Raw genomic sequence first — 27546 nt, forward strand, 5'->3', positions numbered from 1 at the left:
GGCGAGGCGCGAGCTGCCCGGCCCGCCCCGGGGCCCGCGGGGTCGGGGAGGGTGGGGTCTTACACCTCGGACGCCCCTCCGCCCCCACCTCTCACCTTCCCCTCCCCCAGCGCACCCCACCCCACCCCCTGGTGCCGGGAGCTCGGGTTTCACCTTTGGAAAAGCTGCGTGTGATACTTTAGATGAGCACCTCGCAGATAGCTGGGCTGCTTGATTTGAATTTGAGGAGTTGAAAAGCCTGTTTACTTTCTTGCTTTGATGTTGGGTAGATCTGGTTTTGATTAGATCAATACCCTTTTCTCTCTCCCTACCTCCCCCTTTACTTCTCTTTCCAGAAAGGAGGCTCAGATGAGCCCCTGCTGACTTGAGAGAGAGAGAGAGAGAGAGAGAGAGAGAGAGAGAGAGAGACCACGCTGATTGCTGAGAGGAACTGGAAGGAGGAAAAAAAATCCCCGAACTCAGAAGAACTCCCTCACCATGAGCAGCGCCGTGCTGGTGCCTCGCCTCCCCGACCCCAGCAGCAGCTTCCGCGAGGATGCCCCTCGACCCCCGGTGCCCGGGGAGGAAGGTGACACCCCGCCTTGCCAGCCTGGGGTGGGCAAAGGCCAGGCCGCCAAGCCCACACCTGTGTCCTCCAACGCCCGGCGCAACGAGGATGGCCTCGGGGAGCCGGAGGGGCGCGCGTCCCCAGACTCCCCTCTGACCAGGTGGTCCAAGTCCTTGCTGTCCTTGCTGGGCGATCAGGACGGTGCTTACCTCTTCCGGACTTTCCTGGAGAGGGAGAAATGCGTGGATACCTTGGACTTCTGGTTTGCCTGCAATGGGTTCAGGCTGATGAACCTGAAGGATTCCAAAACTCTACGAGTGGCCAAAGCAATCTACAAAAGGTACATCGAGAACAACAGCATCGTCTCCAAGCAGCTGAAACCCGCCACCAAGACCTACATTCGAGATGGTATCAAGAAGCAGCAGATCGACTCCATCATGTTCGACCAGGCACAGACCGAGATCCAGGCGGTGATGGAGGAAAATGCCTACCAGATGTTTTTGACTTCTGATATATACCTCGAGTATGTGAGGAGTGGGGGAGAAAACACAGCTTACATGAGTAACGGGGGACTGGGGAGCCTGAAGGTGGTGTGTGGCTATCTCCCCACCTTGAATGAAGAGGAGGAGTGGACTTGTGCTGACTTGAAGTGCAAACTTTCACCCACTGTGGTTGGCTTGTCCAGCAAAACTCTGAGGGCGACAGCGAGCGTGCGGTCCACAGAGGCTGTTGACAATGGATACAGGTAAGACCCGGGCAGGGGTGGGCGGATGAGCTGGATTTTGCAGATGTTTTACGTTAAGCAGGGTGGGGGGCTGGCTGCGGGGTGTGGTGGATGGATGTGCTGCCTAGGCGCTCGAGGGTCTGCCCGGAGCTGGGACCGCTGGCCGTGAGCCCTTTGATCTTGTTCTTTCGTTGTTTAAAGGGGGAAAGTGATGCGCACACAGCTAGGACCTGCAGTCTGCCAGGGCTGACTTCAAACAGTGGCCAGCAGTATTCATTAATGCGGGTTACTTATTATCCTGGGCCAGCCTTAGAAGGGGTTGAGGAGAGGACAGCAGCTTTTGATGCTTCTGAGTCACCAGATACACTCAGCGCTGGCTTGGGAAGGGGTCATTCACCACTAATCAGTAGAGTGGAGTTAATGTGGCCAGGAAGGCAGCTGGGTTGTGCTGGAGGCACGGGAAATAGTGTGCACCCATTGAACATGGGGGTAAGTGGAGCCTTTTGAACTTCTGTGCTGTGATGAGAGCAGTCGGCTCAGCCACGGAGCTGGTGATGCTCTTTGTAGAATTAGCTGTTTGCCCAGCAAGAAACTCTCCTAACTTGGGCAGGCCCTGTGACTTCCGAACGAAGGACCCTTAGGTCCAGAGACTACTGCTCTGCTTACTGGCACATGTAATGTATGGATTTAGGTGTGTCAGTGTCTGTGTCTGTACGTATAGAGGCGAATATGAGTAGCATATGTATATGCTTAGGTACTAGGTTTTAAATGCTTATAGCCGGAGGGTCAGACCTCATTTGATTAGTTTGTTGCTTGGTCCTGATGGAGAAAGAGGGCGGGCCAGAAAGCACTGGGACCCTGGAGGACTTTCTCCCTTTGAGGCTTCAAAGACAAACCGCCATCCAAGTCTTTACGATTCTTGACCTTTGGAGGCAACTTCAGACCTGTTAGAATGTTTCTCTTTCGCTTCCCCCTTCCAAATATCAAAAAGAGAATGAGCCTCTTAATTCTAGGTTGTGGCTGGGCACTTGATTGCTATCTGAAGGGCTTATCTTGCTATTCATTGTGTGTTTCTCCCAGTGTTGGGGACAGGGGATCTGTGGAGATTGCCTGCTCGCTGGAGGGCCTCCGGGTATCTCTTCGGGGTGGAGGGCTGGGCCCGGGTAGCCAGCTCTGAGTTTAACCCTGCAGGGGTTTCGGGGTGGTGGAGACTGACTGCTGGCAGCCAGGGAAGGATGTATTCTTCAGCCGCCAGGGGGCACACTTACTGCCCTGGAAACCCGGCAACCCAAACTCGAAAGACATCTGGTCTACCCCTAGGTGGCCTCCAATTGGTTTTTGCAGGGACACATAGGATCAAGCTAAGGAGTTGTTTCAGCATCTTTAAGCTTATGGTTTCTGGTTGTTTTGGAGGATGATACTGGCTTTGGCTTTGTGGCTGGGCAGTCACTTGGCACCTGCTGCTTCTGTCTGGTGCATTATGTGAACATTTGGGTAAACCTCGGCCGGACTCCTCTCTGACAGCTGAGACAACTTAGGGCCTGTGAGAAGGTTGCTTCACCAGGGGCCTTCTCCGGGGGGGGGGGCTTTTGTGTCTCCCAGTGTCAGGATCCAGAGTGTCACCTTTGTCAGTAGCACCTGCACCTGGGTGGCCTGGGATGTTATCAGTAAATCCTAAGCCCTGGCCAGGCAAGACCCTGCAGGGTCTCCTCCCCCTGTGGGTGGGCAATGGAGACGCAGCCTGGGTATGCTCCTCCCTCTCCAGAGCTCTCAGCTGGGCTGTTACCTGCATTCACCTTGTCTGTTACGCTGGCCACGCTTTTGAGATACTGGAGGCAGGTGCCAAAGATCCTTTGTGTTCCCATTGTCGTCTTGGTGGTGAACTGTGGGCCTCGTTGGTGTACAGTGACTCCTTTTCATCAGTCTCTCACCGAGTGTCCAAACTAGATTCCCATGTGCTTTCCTCCCACTGGGGGGTTGAAACCACATATTTTACCTGCAGCACGTGAAGCCCGCGTGTCTTCACTGGCCTTGCCAAAGAGCATTTTTTCGATCGATTCAAATTTCCTTTCAACATGAAAGATACTCAAGTGTATGTATGCTGCGTTGCGGGAGTGTCCTGAATGGCTCAATAGCCTGTCCACTGCTTCCCTGTTGAAGCCTTTCTGCACCCCATGTGGAATGAAGGAGTGGGCACCATCCCTCTGTTTATGTCATAGGGTGCTATTAACATCAGAATAATAAACATGAAAGCTTTTGGTAGAGGGAAGTGTTTTGAGCAGACGTCAAGCATCTTAATTAGTATACCTCAATGATGATAATAATCAGGTGTGTGAAGGGCAACCAGGTTGGGCTATCACTTTCAAAGAGTGACTCTTGTCTTTTAGCCCAGGTTCTTGGTAAAACTGTAAAGTAGCCCCCCTTCCTGTGCCTCCTCTTTCTCTACTTGTTGAACTAAAGTCTGTCCAGTGAGTTCTTGTTGCAGCCTTGAAGTCTGCCCAGGTAGTTCTGCTGCTCCCCAGGTACTCAGAGAACCTGGCCCTTGGGGTGAACTTATTAATTAGTATTGAAATGAATGAGGTAGAAAACCTGAGTGTCTTGGAGGGCCCCCCCCCCCTCTATTAGCCCTTGAGGGGCGGTCTGACCAGCTGGGTACCCCAAGCACAGCTTGACCCCTCCCCCCCAGCCCTGTGCTCACCTCGGGTCCTCATTTTTAATGACTTGTTTGTGTCCTTACTCATTTGGTGTTGGGTTTAATATAAACAGTTGGAACGGAAGAGCAGGAATTATCCTCGCAGGGAAGGACTCTGGTTGGCAAGTGGTTGAGTGGGAAGCCGAGTCTTCGGATGGGCTCTATAAATAACCCGGAGGAGTGACCTGTCGGTGAGGCACGTGTAAAACCCCAGCACACAAACACTTACCCGGGGAGTGGAGGTGTGCGAGGGGCCCGCAGGACCAGGCGCTCAGCCCAGCATTTATTTTGGGAAGGAGGAGGCAGAGTTGGATGCATAGAGCCCTCCCTGCACCCCCACCCCCAAGCCCTCCTGGCTGGCCCTGTGTGTTCCTGCCCAGACGGTCTCCTGCATCTCCCGTCAGGCCTGTGCTGGGGCCTCACGTGAGCAAGCCTGGCCCAGCAGATGGCCCTCTGCTGGCTCCCCAGCTTCCTGTTGCCTGAAAGAACTGGCTGATGAGGCCCATTTCTCTGCGAAGCCATTGGACTCGAGCTTGGCTTTCAATTATCAATGAAAATGATGCCATGGGAGAGCTATGCCGGGAGCAGCAGCGGGCCACACTCAGAGTGTGGCCATGTGCTGGGTGCACGTGGACGTTTGCCTGTTTTTCCAAGGCCCCCGGCCCCGCCTGAGTCTTAGGCCCTTCACCCCAGGAATGCCCCTTGATCTTGCCTTAGAAAACAGCTCCAGGAAGAGAGCATTGCCTTTTGGGCGGTGACTTTGTGAGTAAATTGTCAGAGGGCCTCTGGAAAGCCCAGCCGCGGGGCCTGGGCAGCACATAACTTAGTAAGTTGCATTGTTTTGAGAGGGGACCAGAACGAGACCCCAAAGGTCAGCCCTATTGTCCACTCTTGTGTGCCTGCTCCGCCCTCCTGGGAGGGGCGGGGGCAGGGGCCACCTCATCTCATCAAGATAAGAGAGGAGAGTGGTGGGGGCAGAGACCCCAGACCCTGAGGGCCCAGGAGCCTCTGCTGCTGCCTGACAGCTGAGACCCCTTTGCGTGGTGAAGTTACGGCCGGGTTGGGGACGCAGCCGGTGCAGAGTCCGCCCCAGAGGCCCTCCTCGCAGTAGGAATTCAAAACCCCACAGCATCTGGGAGCGCAGCGGTCCTGAAGAAATAATCAAAGCATCTGGGTACAATTACCATGGCCTGTTCGAGTTTCTTTCCTTTTTTTTTTTTTTTAAGTCATTACAAGAAAACAGCTCTAATCCGTTTTCTTAAAAATTAGGTGGCGATTTTGACCAAGTGGTGGGTTCTTAAGTCGAGTTGCTGTCTCCCTGCAGCCGGCCTCCCTCCTCCCCTGCCCGGCCAGGTCGTGACTGTTGGGCACTCCGGAGACTCGATGGCAGTCGGCAGAGCACAGAGCCGTGTCTCCCATTTTTAATTACCGGTCACACAGTAGCCCTCTATTTTGGAAGTGGAGGGAGACGAGTTTATTTTGGGATCCATGTGTCAAAACAAGGAGAGCCAAGCTCACTGGGGTGTGAGCGAGGTGCGCTGTTTTGTTGGGGAGGGAGGCCTTTCTGTTGAGTCATTTTCTCCCTGTAGAGGGCGAATTACAACCCTTGCATTTGGGACACTGTTAATACCACACACCGAAGGGAGGGAAAGAGTTTGCTATTTACGGCCGCCTTGGGCTTTTTTGATCCTGTGCTCGGTCTCGTAGACTAAAAAACGGCTCAGTCAACCATTGATGGTCCTGGCCTTGAAGGGGGCTCATGGGTGGGGTGGGGTCTGAGCTTCCCCCCAACCCCCCCTCACAAGCTCACACTGCCCTCCACCTTGGAGAGGCTCCTGTGAAGAGGACAGACCTGGTTCCTGACAGCCCTCAGGGAGCTTCTAGTCCCGTGGCACAGGACACCACCTGTCGGCGGTGGTTGGGTTTTTGGAGTATTACTGTGACTCCCCACAAGTTACCCTGCCACTTGGGGAACCTTAGGCGCATGGCTCTGTTTGAACCGTGTGCTTTTTAGGTGGAGATCCCCATGACCTTGGAGAGCACCCACCTGAACTAGCCTCAACACACAGCCCCCTGATCTTTGGAGGCTGGATCTTTGGGCACAGCACAGGCTTCCAGAACGTACTTATTACTTGGTTCCTGCAGATAGGATATTGTCCTGTCCATCCTGCTTTGAGGGTGCAGCACCCCATGTGGCTGGGAACTTTGGGCCATGTTAAAGATGTGGACAGACATGCCGTGACCTGCTCTGTCCCCTCCACGGACCCACTCAGCACAAGGAAGTGCCTGTTCTTTGACATTTGAGGCTGTTTCCATTCTTGTTCTGCCTTTAGTGAAGGAGAGCATGTCAGCAGGGCCCTCCTCTGCCCTTTGGGCTTCCTTGGCAGCTTGGAGATGTCTTCTGCCTCCTCCAAACAAACCAGCTGCCCTGCCTTTGCGCCTCTGGTCCTCTCTCCAGCCCCGGTGTCTGGCAGTCCCACCTTGAGGACATGGGACCAGTCAGTCACCTTTCTTGATGGTTATGATTTCCGATGAAGCATTTCACCTGGGAAGTGGTGAGACATCGTCCCTCTCTACACTCGAGAGCGCTGCCAGGATGGCCAAGTGCCAGGTCAAGGTCTCTGTCCAGGTATTGGGCCAGTCCAGGTGTGGACGAGCCCAAGTGTCCCCAGTCTCCACCCACTCCATGTCGCTAACAGTCTGAACATCTGGCTCTGTGTCCCTGCCTGCCCAGTGGTCCCCGCTGACGTCCAGCCCTGTCGCGGTCCAGACGGGGTCCGGGTGGTCCAGTCTGCAGCGGGTGGCCCCCAGCAAGACTTGTGGTCCCCACTTGGGGCTCCTTTACCTGCTCAGGTGGTCGAGAGGGTGGAAGGAGAGGACTGGCCAGCAGGCATTAACTGAGCACCTACTGTGCCCTGGGGCTGCAGCAGTGAAGAGACGCACAGACCTGGCCCTGCTGCCCCATCAGTGGTGGCTTCTGGTCTTTATTATCATTTCCAAACTGAGGGGGCTCCGTTAGGTCATTATTTCCGAGGCTCATTCTGACTTTACAATGTTGGGATTTGGAAGGTCACTTTCCTGGTTGTCTTTGTCTTGGCAGCTACAGTGCCAGCTCTGTAAAGTCAGGGACCGTCTCTTCCGGCTCTGTTTGCTGCCCTCAGTGGAGACCCCTGCACCAACATCTTCCTGCTGGCATCCCCCCTCCCCCCTGCAGAGCCCCACCCCTCTGCCCCAGCCTGGGGTGGGGGCGCTTTCCACTACTCTGTCCTCCCCTGTCCTGGGTGTTATCTCCAGTTCTGATCTGTGGGTTTGCCTTGCTCCCACCTGTCCCAGGGAGCCATCTTTCAGCAAAGCTAGACCAGGACTTCCTACACCAGGCCCCTTCCTGCCTCTGATTCTTGAGCACTTTTTAAAACATGAGGCTTGCCTCGGTCTCAGGAGGTGGAAAGTGGGGTTGTATGAGAGCTGCCTCATGCACCCCATCCTGCCAGCCTTCGTTCCTGCTCCGTGCCTGGGGGCCACATAGCCCGTCAGTAAAGTGGGCTCAGTGCTTCTCCCCAGGAAGCATCGAGGATGAGACACGAGGATGTCTGGGCAGGCCTGGCCCCCTTTGTGGGCCCATGATAACCCTGTGTACACCCTTCTTGGTGCCCCCTCCACTTTTAGTGATATGCACGCCCGCCAGGCGCAGGTGCCAGATTAGACTGGGCTGGATACACCCGGGGTGCGATGAGTAGGAGCTGGGCAAGCACTGGCAGAGGCTGCCTGGACCTTCCTGGGCCCCTCTAGTAGTAGTCGTCATGGCTACTGTGGCCCGAGGCTGTGTCCCTTCTCAACCCTAACCCTTCCCTTCCACTTGACTTTTTCCCTGTTGGCTTGGGTCTGGTGGGCCCAGCGGAGCAGGCCAGGGTCTTTCCCGGCCCCCCTCCTGTAGCCGGCTGACCACAGCAGCCCCGTTCCCCTCCCCCCCACCCCCTTCAGCCCTGGCTGGTGACACAGAGGAATGCGGCCCTGCGGGGGACAGGCACACTGGTTGTTCTGGGAGGAGATCAAGAGGCCAAAATGGGGAGGCAGAGGCCACTGAAACAAAAGGGCAGGAGACCCTGGAGGAGGGGCCTGGACTTGTCTGTGAAACAGCTGTGCTGCTCATTTTAATCCTGCCGGCCTCCGCCAGCCTGGGAGAGGGCAGGCCGGGGTGGGGGCAGGGCCGGAGAGGCCGGCTTTGGGTGGCACGGGCCCCTAAACATTGTCCTGGGCATATCTGTCCCGTCACCGAGGGCCTGGGTTGGAAGGAGGAGGCCGCCCTGGTGGTTGCGTCTCAGGATGGCGCTAAACAGATCCGGACTGGGATGCTTCGATATTCTGGGCCCCCAACATTGTGTTCCTCTGATGCAGGCTTGGGTATGGGGGGCAAAAGGGCACAGCACCTCATCTCCACTGACTCATACCCCCTTGTCTGTCCCTCACCTCCCCTCTAGAACAGAATCCCGCTCCTTTCTCTGGGCGGGTGAATTCAGACCCCCAAAGGCTCCCCTGGGCTGCCTCTGGGCTCCTCTGTCCTGGGCAGGCCCCCCTTTGGGGACAGAGGATCCAGCTGGCTTTCCCCTAGGGTATGTGGGGTGCTCAGGAGGCCTCCCTTTTGTGGTCCCCGCTTTCCGCCCAGGATGGCACGGAGCAGATGGTAGGATGGCACCCTGGGTCTCTGGCGCAGGTCGGTGACCACACGAGGTTGTCCTTTCCTGCAGGTCCTTCAAGAGGAGCGATCCTGCGAACCCCTATCACGTGGGTTCCGGCTACGTCTTTGCGCCGGCCACCAGCGCCAATGACAGCGAGATCTCCAGCGACGCGCTGACGGACGACTCCATGTCCATGACGGACAGCAGCGTGTGAGTATCCTGGGCCCCCTCATGTCCCTGGTCAGCAGGGTGACCCACCCGGCCGGCTGGGCCGACCCCAGCTGTCCTCCCCTGGGCCCCGTGCACGTGTGTTGGGAGGGAAGTGCTGGCTGTGCTGCCCTCGGAGGGCCACGAGGAAGTCTGGGCTACTGGTCCGCTTAGCGCCTTGAAAGGAAAGCTGGATGCTGCCTGAGCAGGAGAAAATTGCAGTGAGGTCAAAGATTCAGATGACTCCCCATCGAGTCCCTGAGTTTAAATCCCCGTCTCTAACGGGCCTTCTGCTGACCCTCCCCGTGGGCAGCACGGCTTGGCTGCTCTCGACACAGCCGCCCCACCTGCCCAGCCCACGGGTGGGAGATGGGCGGCCAGTAGGGTCCCTGGTTCCTGAAGGGCCTCAGCATCCTCCGGGGCACCGCGGTGTGTGACGCCCTCAGGATGTGTGCTGATGCCCGTGTCCAGCAGTGTTTGGGCGCCATGCCTGCCCCATGCCAGGGGGGGTTCTGGCCAAAGTCGATCCTGATCTCAGATCTTTTGCAGTTGGGTGACTTTGGCTTCTGAAAGCGAGGTGAGTCCCCAGGGTGGTGTGAGGTCAGCAGACCAGCGGGCAGTGGCCATGCTTTGAGCTCTAGGTCCTCTGAGGTCATGCATGGTGATCTGCAAGGATGGTGATGCCAAGTCCCATAAGTGGGGTGGGTGCTGGTGGTGGGCTGAATCTCCCTTGAGATTCTGATTCAGGGGACCTGAGGGAGGTAGAGCCTGGGCTTGGCCCAAACTCCCCAAGAACTTCCCACCCAGCCCCCCCGTGAGGAATCCTTGTTCGCAAAACAGTTTTTGAAGACTTCCTCACAAATGTTTTGGACTAGGAATTTCTCCTGCGAAGGGAACAGTTTTGAAAGGCAGACCCATTGAGTGGTGTAAGTTCTGGCACACCCATGGAGAGCTTGTTCCTTTTAGCTTCCTAAAACCGACTGTCGATTCTCCCGGTTTGTTTGAAATTATCTGGTTTCAGTTGGCTGGTGTCCGACTGCTTGGCCTGTGGCATGGAACCAGTTGGAAGGAGAGTGGCTGAGCTTGGTGTGGGATGCCACTATTGATTTTCCTGGTGGCTTTTCCTGGGTTACCTCAGATCCCCTTATTAGTCAAGGCAGAGAGATCCTTAGGGTGAAAGGTTCCATTCTGGTAGAATTGCAACATTTTTGGCGTTGGTAAAAATAGTGAGGGCACACACCTTTCTCCCAATGTGGAGCAAGAGGGCTTTTGTAGCCATCCTTGGAAAAAAATGATCCTTTCATGGACGTAATCCTTGAAACAGTTACATTTTGGTCTGTATTGAACAGTCCCAGACAAGGCACAATTTGTTTCTTGACCAAACCAAGGTGTGTTTTCATACTACCTGTGGCATTAGCTCACAGCACAGGAGGCTGCACGTGCTCTGCCCTTCCCTCACATATTTTTTTTTTTTTAACTAGTTTTTTCCTTTTCTCTCTTTGTCATTGGCCCACTGTCATTTTTACTACTGCCCACTGGCTTCTCAGCACCGCTCCAGCCTGTGTTAATTTGGGGAGGGCCTGGGCATCAGCGTTATGTGTAGAAGCAGAGTAAGTTGGAATGCAGCGAGGCCATTGAGCGAATCTCCCCAGTCAAGTGGAGTTTACTTGAGACTAGAAGGCGTCTGTTTAGTTTTCTTAGAGACTATTTTTGGCTTGCTTCCTGGCCCTAGCCTGCATGTCAGTCGGCATCACTGAAGTGTTATTCTGGGTTGTGATGAGATAATTGGGTGTAGTCCCTCTCTGCGTTTCTGCTTGAGCCTCACAAGACCCAATCTGTGGGGTGGGCGCTCCCCGGTGACTCACAGGTGAGGAAGGGAGGCCTGGCCTTCCAGCCAGTCATGTCAGAGGCCCCTGCCCTGTGCCTGCCGCTCCCTCTCCCCTGTTCCCAGCACGTGCTGTGCTAACAGGACCAGCTGACAGTAGACCTTGGGGCCACTCTGAGTTTCTTTTATTTTTGATAGAGACAGGAAAGGACAAGTCCCCTCACTTCGCAGCTTTCTCTGTGAGGCATGGTGGATGCTCTTGGGTCTTTGTCAGCCCCTCCCATGGGGAAGCGGCCTTCAATTGGGTGAGGGTGCCAGTGCCGAGAGGGTGCACCTGGGAGGCTCAGAGTCCTGGGTGCCTTCCCACATGGGCAGGTCCTCAGAGCCGGCCATCGCAGTGGGCCGCCACGTATTTATACCACCTGGGAGTACATCTCATCAGCACAGGCCTGTCCACCCCTGGCAGCTGTTTGTCCAGGGCTGTTTGCCTCATGCTACCTATGGGGGGGCATCCAAGGTCTCCAGACCAAGCGCCCACTAGATGGGATGTATGTTGGGACTTAGAGGTGTCTTTGCATCTCAAGCTATCGTGGGGTGCCCACCACTGGGGGTCCCTGGGGCTTCCCTGCTCTGCTGCCTGACAGCCTTGTGGGCTGAAAGCCCTGGCTGAGCCAGCCCCCTCTGGTCAGCTGGCCTGGGGTGCTTGTGGTGAGCCCAGGGTCAGGCGGGTCTCCTGGGATTCCCAGGGCTGGGATTAGACCCCTCTTCAGAGCTCTGCCAATTGTGGGCCTCGCGCAGATGAGAGAGCCTAGCGAGAAATAAAGTGTGTGGGGGATGAAAAGCTGAACTGAATCGCTTTCAGCCCATTGTTCATCCGGGGAAGCTTAGAGGGGATAAGAGGGTAGCAGGCCCCTTTGAAATTTCCTTGAACAAGTGAATAGGAGCGCCCCATAAAGCATGAAAAGAGCCCTGGCTGTTTCTCCTGGTCACAATGGCTGGTGGGGCTGGGCGGGGGCAGGGCAGGGTGGGGCTGGGGCGCAGGGCGGCTGCGCTGCTGGGAGTCCAGGGCAGAGGCAGCCGGGAAGGGGAGTGGGAGGTCACAGGCGGCCTTCAATAGACTCCAGAAGGTTGGAGTTCATTAGACACAAGCCGGGGAGGCAATCTTCTCGTTTGCGACAGAACCAATTAAGTCCCCGGGGCCTTCGCAAGAGGCCAGGAGGCCTGGGTAGGAGTCAGGCGAGGGCCCTGCACTTGGTGATTGCAGGGAGCTGCTCTGGGCCTGGAGGTACCTAGGCAGGGGCTTTAAAGAAACCGTTGCCTTTTCCCACAGCCAACACTGACTTCTGTTTTCCCGTGAAGTCAGAAGGCCTGTAAAAGATGGCTGGGGATTTGGGTCTTCATAGCGGGCCTCCGAGAAGGCTGTTTTACGAGCCTGTTACTCTGAAACATGCGTTCTCGGAAGAAATGGCTTCTTCTTCTTTTTTTTTTTTTTCTCTGCAAAGTTAGCTACCAGACTTGCAGCAAAGGCCTGTAAACCCCAATCCTTAGTGTGCTGGGGGCAGAAGCATTGCAGGGCCATTCCCAGGCATCAGCCCCAGGAGGATGAAACTGGGGCCCTCCATACCCCCAGATATCACAAACTACAGGGCCTTTGTGGCCCAAGTGTAGCTGCCCCATGGGGAGACCTGGGATAGTGGGGCTCAGTCACTAGCCAGGGGCCTGGCCTCTTCTGCATTAGGGGGAGCAGCTTGCACCATAGGTGGCTTATGCTCTGGAGGCCCCGAAATGTATGCAAGGTGCAGCCCCTGCAGTTCACACAGACTATGGCATGGGCTAGTTTATTTATTTTTATTTCCTTATGTCTTATTTATGGGCTGGCTTTGGACACCAGGGAAAGCATCTGCGTGAACTTCAAATATCACCTTATCTTACAAACCAGGCGTTTGATGTCGACAGTGATCAGAGGCCGCCTTCAGAGCAGCCGCCAAATGAAAATGCGCGTGGGTGCATGTGCGGGGTCTGCTATTTCAAAGCGCCCGGAAAACGCCACTCAGGTTCGGCTGGGCACGGCGGAGTCAAAAGGCTAAGCTAATTGGCTCGGCTTAAATGGCAGCTAAGTGGAGTCCACACTTCAAAACCCGTGCTCCCCAGAAACAGCTGGGCCCGGCAGCGGGCTCTCGTTAGCTAAAATGTTTATAATTAAAGGAGACCGTATAGGGACCCAGGCTCTGGCGCTCTTCAGCTCACAGTTCTGAGCAGCCAGGAAACTGATCATAGACTTTTAGAGGCTAAATAAAAAGAAGAGAGGCCTCCTCTTGGAATGAGGGGCTGTTTTGGAAGAAGATTCTTGGCTGGAGGAGGGGGGGGGCTGGAATGGAAACCACATTTCCTTGAAGGCGCCTGTTAAGTCTTTCTGAGTCTCAGCGAGCTCTAAGCTCCCCCTCTCTGCCCTGGTCATTTTCCTGCCCTTGGTCACTCACCTGCCCCCAGGGGCAGCGGGGCATGTGTTGGTTGGCTGCGGGAGGAGGGGCTTAAAATGATCTGTAACTCTTCAATCTGTCAGTGACCTGCTCCCTGCGCCCCCTTTCATGTCTATATACCAGCCTCACCCCACTCTCTTTTTCTTCCTCTGCCTTGAATGGAAAAAGAAAAAGTATAAAAGTCTGACCATGGATAAGGACAGTCTTAGAGAGGGTGACAGGGGTCTCCCGGGGTCCATGGGCTACTTAACTCCTGCCCCCCAAGATTGCTGGGAAGAGGCCAGAGCAGAGCCAGCAACTCTTCCCAAGTGTCTCCGGGAGAGTTGCTGCTCAGGCCAAGGTGGCATGGACACTCACGGCTGTGGGCAGCAGCACGGGCCAACAGGAGACCCAGGCTGTGGGAGCCCCCCAGACTTTAGGTGAGATTTTTGGTCTGAAAATGGGGCACCCACTCTCTCTTGAACCACGTGGCACACCCGTAACCAGTGAGTACTGAGTGGGGAGGACTTGCCAGGAGGGCAAATCTCCCATTGACTTTTCAAGCATGTCAGGGGCTGTGGCACCCCCATGACCAGGTTGTTGCGAAGCCGGGCCCCCCCTGTCAGGTCTGGGATGGGGGCACCTGTCTGGAGTCCACTGGGCTTGGGGATGGAGGGGATCCCCGTGCGTCAGGCCTGTCCACCCCAGCAGGGAGGCTGGATGCGGGGGCTGCCGCCCTGGGCTGGAGCAGTCACTCCCGGTGGAGTTTGGCTGCTGGTCAGGCCAGGCATGTTGGTGAGAACTGGGGCTTCTCTGGTGTCTTGTAAACGCTCCCAAGGTGAAAACGTTGAGTTTTGGTAAATAAGCTGCAGGTGGTTCCGTCCATTTCTGGATGGAGAACCTGGATCCCTCCTGGCCTTTGAGGGTGGGCTGTCCTCAGCCTGAGGAGTAGTCCTGTCCTCGCCTTGGGCTGGTCAGCTGACCAGCTCCCCACAGTGGCCGTTGGCCCTGACCCCTGGCTAGCCGTTCCCTGGGACGGGCACCCAGTGTGCTCTCTCTTCTCCCCCTGGGCCCTCGACCATCGCCTGCCGTGGGCCTAGCCAAGGTCTGGCTAACACAGATGGACATGTCCAGCTACTATGACCTGCGTCCTCCCATTAGCTGCCCTCGTCTCTGGCCTAGGTCAGTGGAGCTCCGGAAAACAGCAGCCACTTACAGTTATAGGTCATTCTAGATAAGGCACGGGAGGTCAGCCAGGTAACCCTGGCCGCGCCCAGGTGTCTTAGGCAGCGCTGATTTCCACCCACAGCCGATGAGCCAGAGTTGTTTCCCTTCCTCCCAACCTATGACGAGCAAAAAAACACCAGGAAAAGGGAAACAGGCGAACAGTTTCAATAATTGCAGCCTCCGAGCATGATTCAGTGTGTGAATGTTTGAACACGGAGACTTTGGTTAGAAAGTGGCCTCCGGAAGGGACATCTGTGGGAAGGGTCACACCTTGGCCGCTCAGCTGCTTTCAAGAACAAACTCTTTCAAAATATCATAGCAACTCTGGGTCATGTTTTTAGTGAAGGCCTGTGGGAGTGGAAGGGTTTTTCCTTAAACTTTTCCACTAACTTATTTTTCTCTTAATATGAAGAAGGATAGGGCCCCACACCGCCCCAGATCTTTGCCCAAAGGTGACCTTCTCAGGAACACTTCATCAACGCCCCCACCCCCACCCTGTGACCCCCTCCCTCCCCCCTCCTGCAGTGTATCTCATTGTCGTCCTTACCACCTTCTTACTTACTACAGGTTTTGCTTTTAAATTTTTCCCATTGTGCCTTCCCATGGGGGTACACGGTCCATCTCATCGCATTTTTATCCCCTTCGTTGAATATCTTTTGCTCCGTGCTTAGAACAAGCTCTGGCACACAGCAGGCCCCTAAATATTTTAATGAGTGGCACATAGTAGGGGGCTCTCTCTTGAAGTGACTGGAAGGTGGACTGTGGGAGAATCACCCTGACCTTCACCATTGCCTGGCTTGCCCTCTGGCTCGGTCCCAGACCCGAAACACTTGCCCCTGGCATGGCCCGTGAGGCCCTGGTTTCCTGACTCGGAGCGCTTTGCTGTGGCCATCACAGACGGTTGGGGAGGACACCCTCAGAATCTGTCTCCTGCTGGGGGCACCTGTGAAATGGGAGCCTTCGCTCAGGGCTCTAAAACAACAGCCCAAGACAGGGGCTCTTTCCAAGCTGACATTCCTGTGTCTGAGAGAGAGCCAGGCCTCCCGAGATGATTGATGGGCAGGACGTGTGGCAATCTGGCCTTGGATTGCGCTTTCCCCATGGGAACAGCCATGGCGCCCGGGCCGGGCGGTGCGCTCCCGGAGAGGCGTGTGGCCCGGCGGCTGGCAGGGGCTCGGGAGGGCTTGTGAGTCAGCCCTGTGCTGACGGCCTCCTCACGAGCCCCTGAGCGTGATGTCCTCTCCTTCCCCTTAGAGATGGAATCCCTCCTTACCGCGTGGGGAGTAAGAAGCAGCTCCAGAGAGAAATGCATCGCAGCGTCAAGGCCAATGGCCAAGTGTCTCTACCTCATTTTCCGGTGAGTACATTTGGGAGGTGGGAGGGGGTCACGTTCAGCCTGGTGGAGTCCTGAAGAGGAAGGGACCAGGAGGGATGCCCGGGGTCCACTCGGGGACAGGAGGGAAGAGAAGCATGGACAGGAGGCCTTTGCTTGGCTCCTTGGCGTGTGACCTTGAGCAGGGTCCTGTGTTTAAACAGCCCAGGTGAACCTGCTTGAACCCGTGCATGTCTGCAACTCTGACAAGAAAACCAAAGCAGTTCCTTCCCAGCAACCTAGAAGGGCAAAGGGACTGGCCTTGCCTCAAACCGGGGTTCCACTTGATGGACTCCCCCCAAGGGCAGACAGTTTTGTCTCTTTGGTTAACACCCATATCCACAGAAACCAGAACAGGGCCTGGCACATAGTAGGTGCTTAATAAATGCCTGTCAGTTATGTGAACGAACAAGGCCAGAGGAATGTCTGCCTCCTTTGAGAGGCCCCTGCCCATCGTGTGTGGACGGCACAGCTTGGTCCTTGCTGTCGTCCTTTTATCTGTTTACTTGGCCGTTTCTCCCGCTGACTTCTGAGGCCCTGGAGGGCAATTGTTCCGACTTGGCCAGGTACCTGCTGTTGAAGCTGCACCTAATAAATGCAGAATGAATGAAGTGTTTGGATCAGCTCTTCCTGTGACTGAGAGGAGGGGCCAGCCTGGTGTGAGGGACTTTTCTGGGGCCTCCCCTTCCATTCCCAAGCCCTGGGGGGGGGGGCAGGCAGCACGTGGCCAGTACTCGGGACCCTCCCCACCCCCGGCATGTTCCCTTCCGGGAGTAAGGCTTCTCGCAGGACTCTGAGGCCCAGCTGCCAGGAAGCTGATGCTCAGGGCGGGGTGAGTGCCCGGTCACAGCGGGCACCCAGGGCCTGACTCCTTCCCACCAGAGTCGGCGACCCAGTGGGGCCTTCGGATATGTTGCGTGTAGAAACGCCAACCCCACGTCTTACCTGTGTGCCGACTGCTGCTGCTGGGGCCGATCCCCTCGGAAGGTCCACGCAGAGTCCGGGCAGACTTAAACTTGTCATAAAATGAGCATATTAACATTGCCTTTCTGGGGACTTCCAGCAGGCCCCCCAAATACAACAGTACTGGCAATTTAATGTTTGCATATATATAATTTTCTTTTGCACTGGAGCAGTAAGGGGGTGGTAGGCACGTTGATAAGGTCCTGGTGCTCAAGCTGGTAAAGAAGATGATTTCACCACGGACTTCTCCATCAGGCAGTGCTTTGAAGGAGGGGTGGGGGGCGTTGCCCAGAGCATGTGAGGACCCCATCTCCAATGGGGGGGGGCCCTTTCTCACCCCCCACACAGTGGTTGCCCTGGTGAAGCCGGTGCATCCGGGGGCCATGCTGGCCTTTGCAGGTGGGCTTTCTCCTGCCCCTTCCCCACCCCAAGGAGAGGAGCAGAGCCAGAGGGAGAGCAGGAAGGAGGCGGCAGAGCGCCAGGGAGGTGGGAGGTGGGGGGGCGAGCGGACAGGAGCGGCAGCGGCGGCCGTGGGGGTCCGCTGTTTGCTGCTTTTGGCAGGCGTCCCTGCGCCTCTTTATATTCTGCACTTGATTTGGAGATGTTCCCTTCTCCCTTGATAGATCGGCTGCAGGCAGCCAGACTCAGCAGTGTTCTGCCACTAGCCCGCAGCAGCTTTCTTCATTTTCTGTACAAAGAGCCGGGGAGGAGGGGGTGGAGGAAAGCGAGGGAGATCCAGGGCGGTGTTGAGACAACACCGCCTCAAAGGTGCACAGTGTGCGGCCAGGAAATAAATTACCACGTCTTCTGATCCAGGCCGTTTGACTCCCCTTTTCCCCCTTCTCTCCCCCCCCCAACCTGCACCCCCACCTCCCTTCCAATCTTATTTTTTTTTTAATTTTCAGCTCCCTTTCTGTTTAGACTCTATTTTTGATTCCTTGAGTTGGCCTCCCCCCTCCCACCTCAGAGGGCTGCCTTTTTTTTTTTTTTTTTTTTTTTTTGATGTTTGACAACAGTCTTTGAAGATTTTCTACTTCAGAGTAGCTACTGATGGGCTGGTTGTACTACAGAGAGAACAAGCCTGGCCTCTCGGAGTGCGACCAACTGCTCCTGCCCAAGGCAAGCGCCGCGGAGGCCATGGCGCTCCATGAGGCCGCGGTGCCGCTGCATAAAGCTCCGCAGCAGCACGGGCCGTGGCGACCAGTGTGCTCTGCCCGCCTGCAACCCGCAGCCCGGCTCGGCCCGGCTGACACTCGCTGCTCTTCCCTCCCTGCGCCCCGCAGAGAACCCACCGCCTGCCCAAGGAGATGACCCCCATGGAACCCGCCACCTTTGCGGCGCAGCTGATCACCAGGCTGCTGAAGCTGAAGATGGAGATGGAGAGCCGGCACAGCCTGGAGGAGCGGCTGCAGCAGATCCGAGAGGTAGTGCTGGCGCGGCCCCTCCCCCTCCCCGGCTGGCACTGGGAGGTGCCACCTCTGCAAGATGGCGCCGCCCCTCCCTTGGCGAGGGCTGCCTCTCATTTCCCAGATCACTCCCCTTCTGCGGCCTTCCCTTCCAGGATGAAGAGAAGGAGGGCTCTGAGCTGGCGCTGAGCTCCAGGGAAGGGGGCCCCGCCCAGCACGCCCTCTCCCTGCTGCCCTCCAGCAGCTATGAGGAGGACCCACAGACCATCCTGGATGACCACCTGTCCAGGGTCCTCAAGACCCCCGGCTGCCAGTCTCCGGGTCTGGGCCGCTACAGCCCCCGCTCCCGCTCCCCGGACCACCACCACCACCACCACCACCAGCAGCAGTACCACCCCCTGCTCCCCGCCGCGGGCAAGCTGCCCTCCGCGGCGCCCTCGTCCACCGGCTGCCCCCTCCTCGGAGCCAAGGGCTTCGTGACCAAGCAGATGACCAAGCACGTCCACCACCACTACATCCACCACCACGCGCTCCCCAAGACCAAGGAAGAGATCGAGGTGGAGGCCGCACAGAGGGTGCGCTGCTTCTGCCCCGGGGGCCCCGAGTACTACTGCTACCCCAAGTGCAAGAGCCACCCCAAGGCACCCGAGCCTGTGCCCGTGGAGCAGCTCGCGTAAGTGTCAGGCGGCCTTGGCGCTGGCGGGGTCTTCTCTCGGGGCAGGTGTGAGGTGGGGTCCCAGCGTTCAGGTTCCAGGAGGGAGGCCCGGGTCGGGGAGGTGGGGGTGCCAGGAGCCTGGGTCTCTCGAGCCGCCCCCCAGCTTGCCACCTGTGCAGTTGGGGGCCCAGAGATGTAGTAGGTCTCTGGGTGGCTCTGGGCTCCCCACAGTGGCAGCAGAAGCAGCACCCTGCCTGGGTGGAATGGGACAGGCACCAAGTGGGCACAGCCCTGCCCTCCAGGGAAGAAGTAGGGGCACCGCAGCTCCCGGGGAAGGCAGGAGACAGGTCACAGGATGCCTGGCAGTGGATGCCTGAGTGCGGGCAGCAGAACAAGCCCCCTAGGTAACCCCCTGCCTCCGGCGCAGGCAGCACCACCGCGGGTGGCGGGCTCGGCGGTGCCTGCAGGCGGCCAGCACGGCTTGGCCGTGGCTCCTGCCATCTTAATATTAAGCGCTGGGCTGAGCAGACCACAAAAATGCCAGGCTCTGGCAACGCCCCTGTGCGTGTTAGAGTGATTTTTCCCCGCCCTCTGAAGGCAGGGTAGAGGAGTTTCTATTGAAGTCACAATTTCCAGTTTTTCTAACCCAGTTTCTTTCCTTCTGCTTCGCTTTCCTCGTTCCCTGTTCAGTGTCCAAAGCGCCAAAAAGGCCTACCCCTCGGAGTCCGCCCGCGCGTCCCCCGCCGAGCGAGCCGGCCGGCACCATCTGTGGGGCGGCAGCAGCGGGCACCCCCGCGCCGCCCCCCGCGCCCACCCGCTCACCCAGGACCCTGCAATGCCTCCCCTGGCCCCACCCAACACCCTGGCGCAGCTGGAGGAGGCCTGCCGCAGGCTGACCGAGGTGTCGAAGCCCTCGAAGCAGCGGTGAGTGGCGGGCAGGGAGGCGGGAGGCGAGGCCGGCCTGCTGCTGGAGGGGGCCCTTTTCTGCCCGGGGCTCTCCCCCTGCCCCGGGGAAGAGGAGGTGCTCCTGGCCACAGCCCTTTCCAGCCACTAGAACTCGTTCCCGTTAGTTGTGTTTCTTCTGAGGAGCTAACAGGATCCGCTAGTTGGGCAAACTGTGCAGAAGTAGGAGTTTGAGTTTCAGTCACTGCTGACAAGTCTCATTCCTTGATGTCCTGTTGGCCTCATTTGTTAGACGAGCCTGGGAGAAAACAGCGCCGACGGGCCCCCTCCCTTGGCTTGGGCTCCCCCGGAGTTCGGGGTCCCTGTTTCCAAGAGGTCCCCGCCTAGAGCCGCCAGGCCCCCAGGACCCGGGTGGGTCTCCAGGGTTGGGAGTGGGGTCCGTGTCTCCTTGGGAGTCGTGTCTGGCGGCTCCCCGTTTGTCCCGGGGACAGCAGGCTGACCTCTGAATCCTTCGGCTGTGTCCTCAGGTGCTGCGAGGCCAGTCAGCAGAGGGACAGGACCCCCTCGGCCACTGGCCAGACAGGAGCCACGCCCTCCTCCGACCCAAGCCCGGCTTCAGAAGAGTGAGTGTCTCTGGCCTCACCGAGACCCGCCCGGCGGTTTGCGTTCACTCTCTGGAGTTGTGTTTTTGGAAAGCATTTTTTTAGCCTATGCAATCACCTTGACTTGGCCACTCGTGACAAGAACCGGCAGTTCGGATCTTGCCAACCCCGCCTGGGCCGAGCCAGGCGCTGAGACCCGTGCCCAGGGGTCCTTCCCAAGGGATGCAGGCTCAGGGCTCCCAGCGCGTTCATGCAGACGGGGCTGGAAAGCTGATAGCAGGGGGATGAAGGGACCCCAAAGTGCATATAAGTTGTCCCCAATTGCTTGCAAGTCTGACACTAGCTGGAGGGCAACGGTCCACCACCGTGGACTTGGGGAGGGAGAGGGCGGCCTTGCTTGGCTTGGAGGAAGCAGACTGTCCTTCCCCATCCCGGCACAATTGTTTCTGTTAATTTTCGCACCTGCAGAGTGGACAGAGCACCCGGGCTCAGTTTAATCTCAGGATGGTGCGTATGAAAGGCAGGCTATGACAGAGACTGAAAATGGTCTAAATAATGAAAATTTGCTTCTGTGGCCCCTTCATCTTCGTCAGTGAGCTGGGTTTGCAGTTCTGAATCAGCCCCTGCCCTGGGCCCTTTGTTGGAATTGGTTGACCTTCAGTCTGCCAGCTGTCCTGACCTGCAGCTTTTTTTTTTTTAAGTCACTCCACAAAAATTCAGACTAAATCAGGCAGTCAGAAGTGAGTGCGGGCTCTGCCCACCAGGGCCTGTGGCATCGAGTTCATGCCCTGTGGGCATCTGTGGCACTGCCCGATGGCCGGGTCCCCAGGCTCTGAGAGTGTCTCCTCTCATCTTGACTGGGGAGCACCCCACTTGTGCCAGCCTGAAAGAGGCTGCCTGTACCACCTGTTTTCTGTCCCAGCAATTGGGAATTCTCGCTTCCTGGGTGCTCCACACAAATCAGATGTTGGACATATGCCCCCTCGAGGTGGCTGCCCCTGTGATCTGGGGTGCTGTACCTCTTTGTGCTTACAGCTGCAACCTCGCTTGATCTCTAGAGACAGTGTTTGGAGAGCTTGCCCCACCCTACCCTCTGTGTGCGTGCGCGCGCATGCGTGTGTACATGCATGTGCTGCCTTCACATGCTGAACATGTCCCGTCCTTCTTTTCAGCCACAAAGAGCCAAAGAAGCTGGCGGGTGTCCACGTGCTCCAGGCCAGTGAGTTGGTCGTCACTTACTTTTTCTGCGGAGAAGAGATTCCATACAGGAGGATGCTAAAGGCCCAGAGCCTGACCCTGGGCCACTTTAAAGAGCAGCTCAGCAAAAAGGGAAATTATAGGTAAGAGTGCTGCAGTTTCGTCCTGCTCCGGAGCTTATTTGCTGAGAACCAAGTTCCAGAATTGCTCCCCTGGCTTGCGACCAGAGAGGGGCCAGGAGGGGGGGACTTCGGGGCACTCTGGGAGGCGTTGGTCTTGCTCACACCCTTTCCTTCCCCCACTACCCAGAGAAATAGGGCAGCAGCCCCGGGAGGGCTCTGGGGACCTGGCCCAGCTTTTGCTGCCCGGTGGACGAGACTGAGAGCAAGCAGGGGCGCTGGGCTGTTTCTTGGTCACTTTCCCTGTAACTTGGGGCAGGTGATGCTTCCAGAGTCCAGCCTGCCCCGCTCCATGGGCCAGTTAGTTACATCTCGGGTGCAGTGTGCAGGCCCAGGGGAAGGAGAAGGGAGTGAGATGTCCCCACGCACAGCATCCAACCCTTCCCGCCATGAACCAGGCATGGAGTGGAGGCTCTGATCACACCTAGCCCCCTGCCAGGTGGGCATCGGCTCCTGGGCCCGGGTTGTCCACCTGCAGGTCTGAGACCCCCCCACCCCCCTTTCTAGTGCAGGCTTTCCTGGCTGCCTCCCCTGGGAGCGACTGAGGCCCCAAGCAGCCCTTTGCAGGCAGAGGGACGGGCTTCAGGCTGCGACCCTGTGGGTGACTGATGAGCTGGGTGTGGAGCCGGCTTAGATCTCTCCCTTTACACCTGGGCAGGGGCCACTCTGAAAGGTATCAAAGCCTTTGAGGACCAGGCCTGGCTGCACTGCAGCTGCTGCTGCTTCTGTGGGTTTTTTGGTGATCATGGAGACACAAGATGAAACTAATTACCCAAGTGTGCCCCTCCAGGGATTCGTTTTGATCTCAGCTTTGACTCGGCTGGACTTAGCAGGACTTAGTGGAACGGCAGGTGACCTTCAGGTGACCTTCAGGGGAGAAGGGCCACGAGCACTGAGCAGAGAGGCTGCTGGGGAGGTTCTTTGCTCCACCACTCTGGCCACATCTGGCTCTGATTTTTTTTTTCCTAAGGCACACTTAATAAGCCTGGCTTTGAAGCTCCGGCCTCCTCTTTCATGCACAAAGACTCTCACAAATGGCCCACTCTCAAATTCTTGGCTGATTGGATCAGGCTGTGGCAAGGCCCTTCCCAGCCGCCTTATCTCACTCGCTTGCCTGGCTCACCAGGCTGGAGCTGGGTGCGGCATCCTCCTGGGCCAGGGAGGACACAGGGCGTCAGGCCTCGCCTGCCCGGCAGGGTGGGTGCTCACTTGGCCCCCCTGCAGCCCCCCGTGACAAGGCCAGCGAGGGGCAGGGAGACCACATTGAGTAATCTCAACATGGCACAGGTTCAGAAGCAGAGCGGCCCCTCCAGACGTGCCAGACGCTATTGGTGCCAGATGTCAGAAGAAAGCAGAGTTTGCCACAGAAAGCATGTTGCAGCGGAAAAGCCCGTTTCTTGGAGAAAATGAGGGCAGCGCTGCGTGTTTGAAGTCTCGGGGGTGGGGCCGAGGGAGCACTGCCTCGCTCCTCTCTGGAGGAGGCTGCAGCATGTGAAAGGCCATGGCGTGTTTGTCCGACCCAGCGAAGCCCAGGGCTTTGGAGCTGGGGGCTCAGGGGGGCTGAGGATGGCCACTAGGTTTGAGCCTCTTCTTTGGAAAAGTGACTTTTTCCATGGCCCACCTCTCCGCTGCCCGGCGCCGCTCCCGTTATCTCCTCCCGAACCCCCAGCCCCAGGCATCCCCCCTCGATATGGAGCATTTCCACCACTGACCCATTGGAGCAATGCTGGTCACCCCAGCATTTCAGCCCTGCTGGAATGCTCAAAACAAAGAACCTTGACTAAACCCAGCTGTTTCACTTTATTTAGCCTTATCTCCTATGAAAGTATTTGGCATGCCTTCATTAAAGAAGAAAAAAAATTAGCTCTTAACCAAGGGGAGTTTTTTTTCTTTTTTAAGAGAAAAGCAAAAAAAACCCAAAACCACGTTAGCCTGAGACACTGTGACATCTTTGAGACGGACCCTCTCTGGTTGCACGGGCCGCAGATGACAGCTTGCAGGCCTGAGGGCGACCCACCGGGGTGTCACCCTTGCTGGGGACAGGGAAGAAAGAGGCCTTTGCTTAATTTTGTTTCCGAAAGCAGCTCCCCTGAGAAAGGCCCATCATTTGTGTCCGTACAATTAAATTGCCTTAGAAGAAAGGAGGCCGGGTGGGATAAAAGGAACCTTTAATCTAAGGGCTTAATAGACCGGCCTTTACTGTCTGACCAGGGAGGGGTAGCTGGGCGAGGAGAGCAGAGCAGGATGGGGCCTGAGCTGTCTGCTGCCTGGGGAGCGAGATTGGGCCGGCCTGCCCTCTGCAGGCTCTACACCGCCCCACCCCCACCCTGTGGCCCCGCCAGGCACCTGCCCCCTCAGATACGGAGGGTGGGAAGGACCAGGTGTCGGGGCGGACTAACGGGCTGGTTGAAGCGCCTCCCGCAGACTTCTCCGAGCCCAGGATGGCTGAGTCCATGTCTTTTTGAGGGCCTCCTCCTCCCGCTGTGGCCGCTGTAGCAAATGAACCCCACACATGCTTTGCCCTTCCTCCCACCCCCTCCTGCAAAAGGCAGAGAAAGAAGTCTCCCTGCTCTCACCTCCGCCAGCTGTGCTTTTCAGTGTCATGTGTCAGGTGACAGCGAGCACTTCTGGGCTGCAGACAGCAGCCCCAGAGCGAACACCCTTCCATGCTGCAGCTCCCCGGGTGCCCAGCTGGCCTCCCGAGTGACCCGAGGCCTGCCCACTTGAGCCCCCTCTTCAGTCCCAGGCACAGGCTGATCGGCCACTGGCTGTCGCAGAATTCTCTGGACCTTGGTCCTCGGGGTCGACATCCTCTGTACAGACTCCAAGATGTGGTTTTACCAAAGTGCTCTTTTTGCTTTTCCTTCTCAGGTATTACTTCAAAAAAGCAAGCGACGAATTTGCCTGTGGGGCTGTGTTTGAGGAGGTCTGGGACGACGAGACGGTGCTCCCGATGTATGAAGGCAGGATCCTGGGGAAAGTGGAGCGGATCGACTGAGCCTCTGGCCCGGCCTCGGGAGCCGAGGACGCCAGCGCCCACGCCACGGGCTCGGACCCAAGCGGCCGCCACAGAAACATGTTGAAGGAAAACTAAACCAATGAAGAAGACACAGTCTGGGGCCCCTGGGCCTTCGGGAGGGTGGGGGGAGGTCGGATTTCATGACTCATGAGCTGGGTACTGGGATAAGAAAAGGCTGAACTATTTATTACAACCATGACCACTCTTGGCGATTGGAGGTGCAGACTGTACTCAAGAGGCCGCCCTCATCACAGAGGACTTCCTAGGGCTCTGAAATCCATAAACTAAGAAACTGTATAGCTTACCTGGACAGGAATCCTTACTGATATTTATTGAACAATTGATTCCCCCACCCCCAGTTTATGGATATGCTGCTTGGAACACGGAAGGGGAAGAGAAAGTAATCGTTCTGTCTTAAACTTAGGAGCTGAGCTAGGAGTGCACTCGTGATTGCTTCGTTCAAAGAAGAATCGTGCCCCGTGTCTCTCCAAGCGAAGATAAGCTTTTTGAGATGCTGCCCCACCATCAGCCAGAATCGGTGCATTTTTCTTTCTAGGCTGCTCAGGGTCTTGAGGGTTGACTTGGGTTGCCACATGACCGCCATTTGGGGGTTGCCATGTAAGCCGGGAGCATCCATTGTGGTAGCAGAGAGTGTGGTGGGGTGGGGAGCATTCTTGGGGAGGGGGGCCCAGAGTCATCCTGTAGCTTCCCGGAGCTCCCAGCCAGCGAGGCCCCCCCACGCAGTGGCCAAGGCCGGCTGGCTCCTTGTGGTTCACGCTTGTGCTTTGTGATTGAAGTAACAGGTCCTTGGAGTTTCTTGAGGTTTTTTTTTTTTTTTGGTTTTTAATGGATCATTGGACCACAGCCGTTCTGTAGTCCAGCCCCCTGCCCCGCAGAGAGGCCAGCAGTTGTGGGAAGACCTAGCAGCACCCTTTCCTCCAGACCCCTTCATTTTGACGTTCGGGTTTTTGTGTTAAGTTAATGTGTACATTCTGTTTGCCCTTGTTCCTTGTACTATACGTCTGTATATATCGTACGGCAAAAGAGTATTAATCCACTATCTCTAGTGCTTGACTTAAATCAGTACAGTACCTGTACCTGCACGGACCCCGCCGTGTGTCGCCCTATATTGAGGGCTCAAGCTGTCCCTTGTTTTTTGAAAGGGGTTTATGTATAAATATATTTTATGCCTTTTTATTACAAGTCTTATACTCTGACTTTTGCCATGGCATTTTGTTCTACTTATACTGTAAATTATGCATTATAAAGAGTTCATTTAAGGAAAATTACATGGTACAATAATTATTGTAATTAAGAGATGTAGCCTTTATTAAAATTTTATATTTTTCAAAAACTTTGGCCTCGTCTTTGAATGCCAGGGTGGGAGCAGGGGAGGCCCCCTTTGGTAGGTGAACCTCAGCCCTGGTTCCCCACCTCTCTGGAGCCCCGTGAACTGTCCCTGAACTTTCCCGACTCTGAGCCTGTTCTGGAGCTGAAAAGATTTCTTCAGAATCGCTGGGCTTTTTGTGGTGGAGCAGGCTTGGCTCTGATGGCCTCGTCCACCACTGCCTACACCCAGCCTCTTCCTCCCAGCAGGTATCTCCAGGTAGGTAAAGGCTGAGATACCTGCATCATCACAGGTATACTGTTCTGTAATCTACCCCCAGCTGTGCCTCCCAGGGATGTCAGGCACGACCCTGTGACCCAGCGCTCACAGCTGGCCAGGCCCCTTCCAGCCGTCTCCTGCACCCCGGCTGATGGCTTCAGGGAGGGTCCAGGCTGACCGGTGATGAGGACAAAAGGCCGTTTGCACCTTTCAGTGGCCCCCTACTCAGGGTGGCCACAAAGGTCCTCCCCACAGCAAACGTGGCCCTCCTTACCTTGACCAGGTCGGGGAGAACTGGTCAGTTTTGCTTTACTTTTTAATTACTTTAAATCATCTTTCCGTGACTTCTCCTCCTGTCCCCCTTACGCCCCTCACCCCATCTCTTGTCCTCGGAAACCTCAGTTCGATGTTCAGTGTCTGCTGGTGTATGATTATTTTGCTGCACCAGCTCATCTGCTGTGTGTCCTTACACTGCTCCTGTGTGTGCAGCGGACATCTGTCTTTATCTCTCTGGCTTACTTTGCTGTGGATATTCCCTGGAGCTCCTTCCATTTTGCTGTCAACATCTTTATATTTTCCCTCGTGTGGCTAGACCCCACCTTGATCCGCTCCCCTGTCAGAGGGCACTTACGTTGCTTCCATACTCCGGCTACTGTGCACAGGGCCATGCAGTGAATCCTCTGGAAAAGCAAAGGGACTTGACCCCTCATGGGCTGTTTCAGGAGGTGGGGTGTGCAGCGGCATGGTTGGCTTTTTGTCCTTGCTGCAGGCTGGTACCGAGGCTGACCAGCTACAGCGGAGGCCAGGGTGAGGGTAGGGGCTGGGCGCTGGCTGGAACCCGCTGCGGGGTGCAGGCGAGGTGTGGGGAGTTCGGGCTGCGGGATTCCTTGGTCTTGGTCGTCATGATGCAGGTTGCTGCACCTTCCGGCCGGCATGGGGCTCACACTTCCAGAATGGTCAGCCTTCTTTCCAGGCTGAATGCTTGAAGAGGTGGCACCTACTGTGCATGGTGGGTGGGGTGGAGGGTTCTGGGTGGCCTTCAATGGTCAAATCTTGAGTCATCCAGTGAGAATGAGGCAAGAGAGGCTTGGGGCACAGACAAACCTGGGCCCCAGTCCCGTGGGCACCACACCAGGAGGCCTGGACGCCCCCCTAGAGGACCTGGTTCCCCGTGAGAGCACAAGCCTGACAAAGCGGCTGCTCCTGTCTGTCCCCCTGTTTCACACCCCTCTGTTAACAGTCTGGGGCTCTCACCCGGGAGTGGGGGGGCTTCTGCAATCTGTGAAC

General features: G+C 56.7%; 1 protein-coding gene across 1 annotated transcript; it reads left to right on the forward strand.

Moving 5' to 3' along the window:
* Positions 1-477: 477 nt before the first annotated feature.
* AXIN2 (axin 2) lies at positions 478-24632 on the forward strand (the record flags this gene model as incomplete). Its single annotated transcript, XM_084237275.1, is given in 11 exon segments — positions 478-1292; positions 8709-8849; positions 15612-15714; positions 17976-18116; positions 18254-18771; positions 18985-19031; positions 19034-19157; positions 19444-19677; positions 20184-20279; positions 21431-21598; positions 24506-24632. Coding segments are annotated over 11 exon segments (2514 nt in total).
* Positions 24633-27546: the final 2914 nt, after the last annotated feature.

Source organism: Talpa europaea, assembly GCF_964194135.1.
Source record: "Talpa europaea genome assembly, chromosome: 7".
NCBI classification, from domain to species: Eukaryota; Metazoa; Chordata; class Mammalia; order Eulipotyphla; family Talpidae; genus Talpa; species Talpa europaea.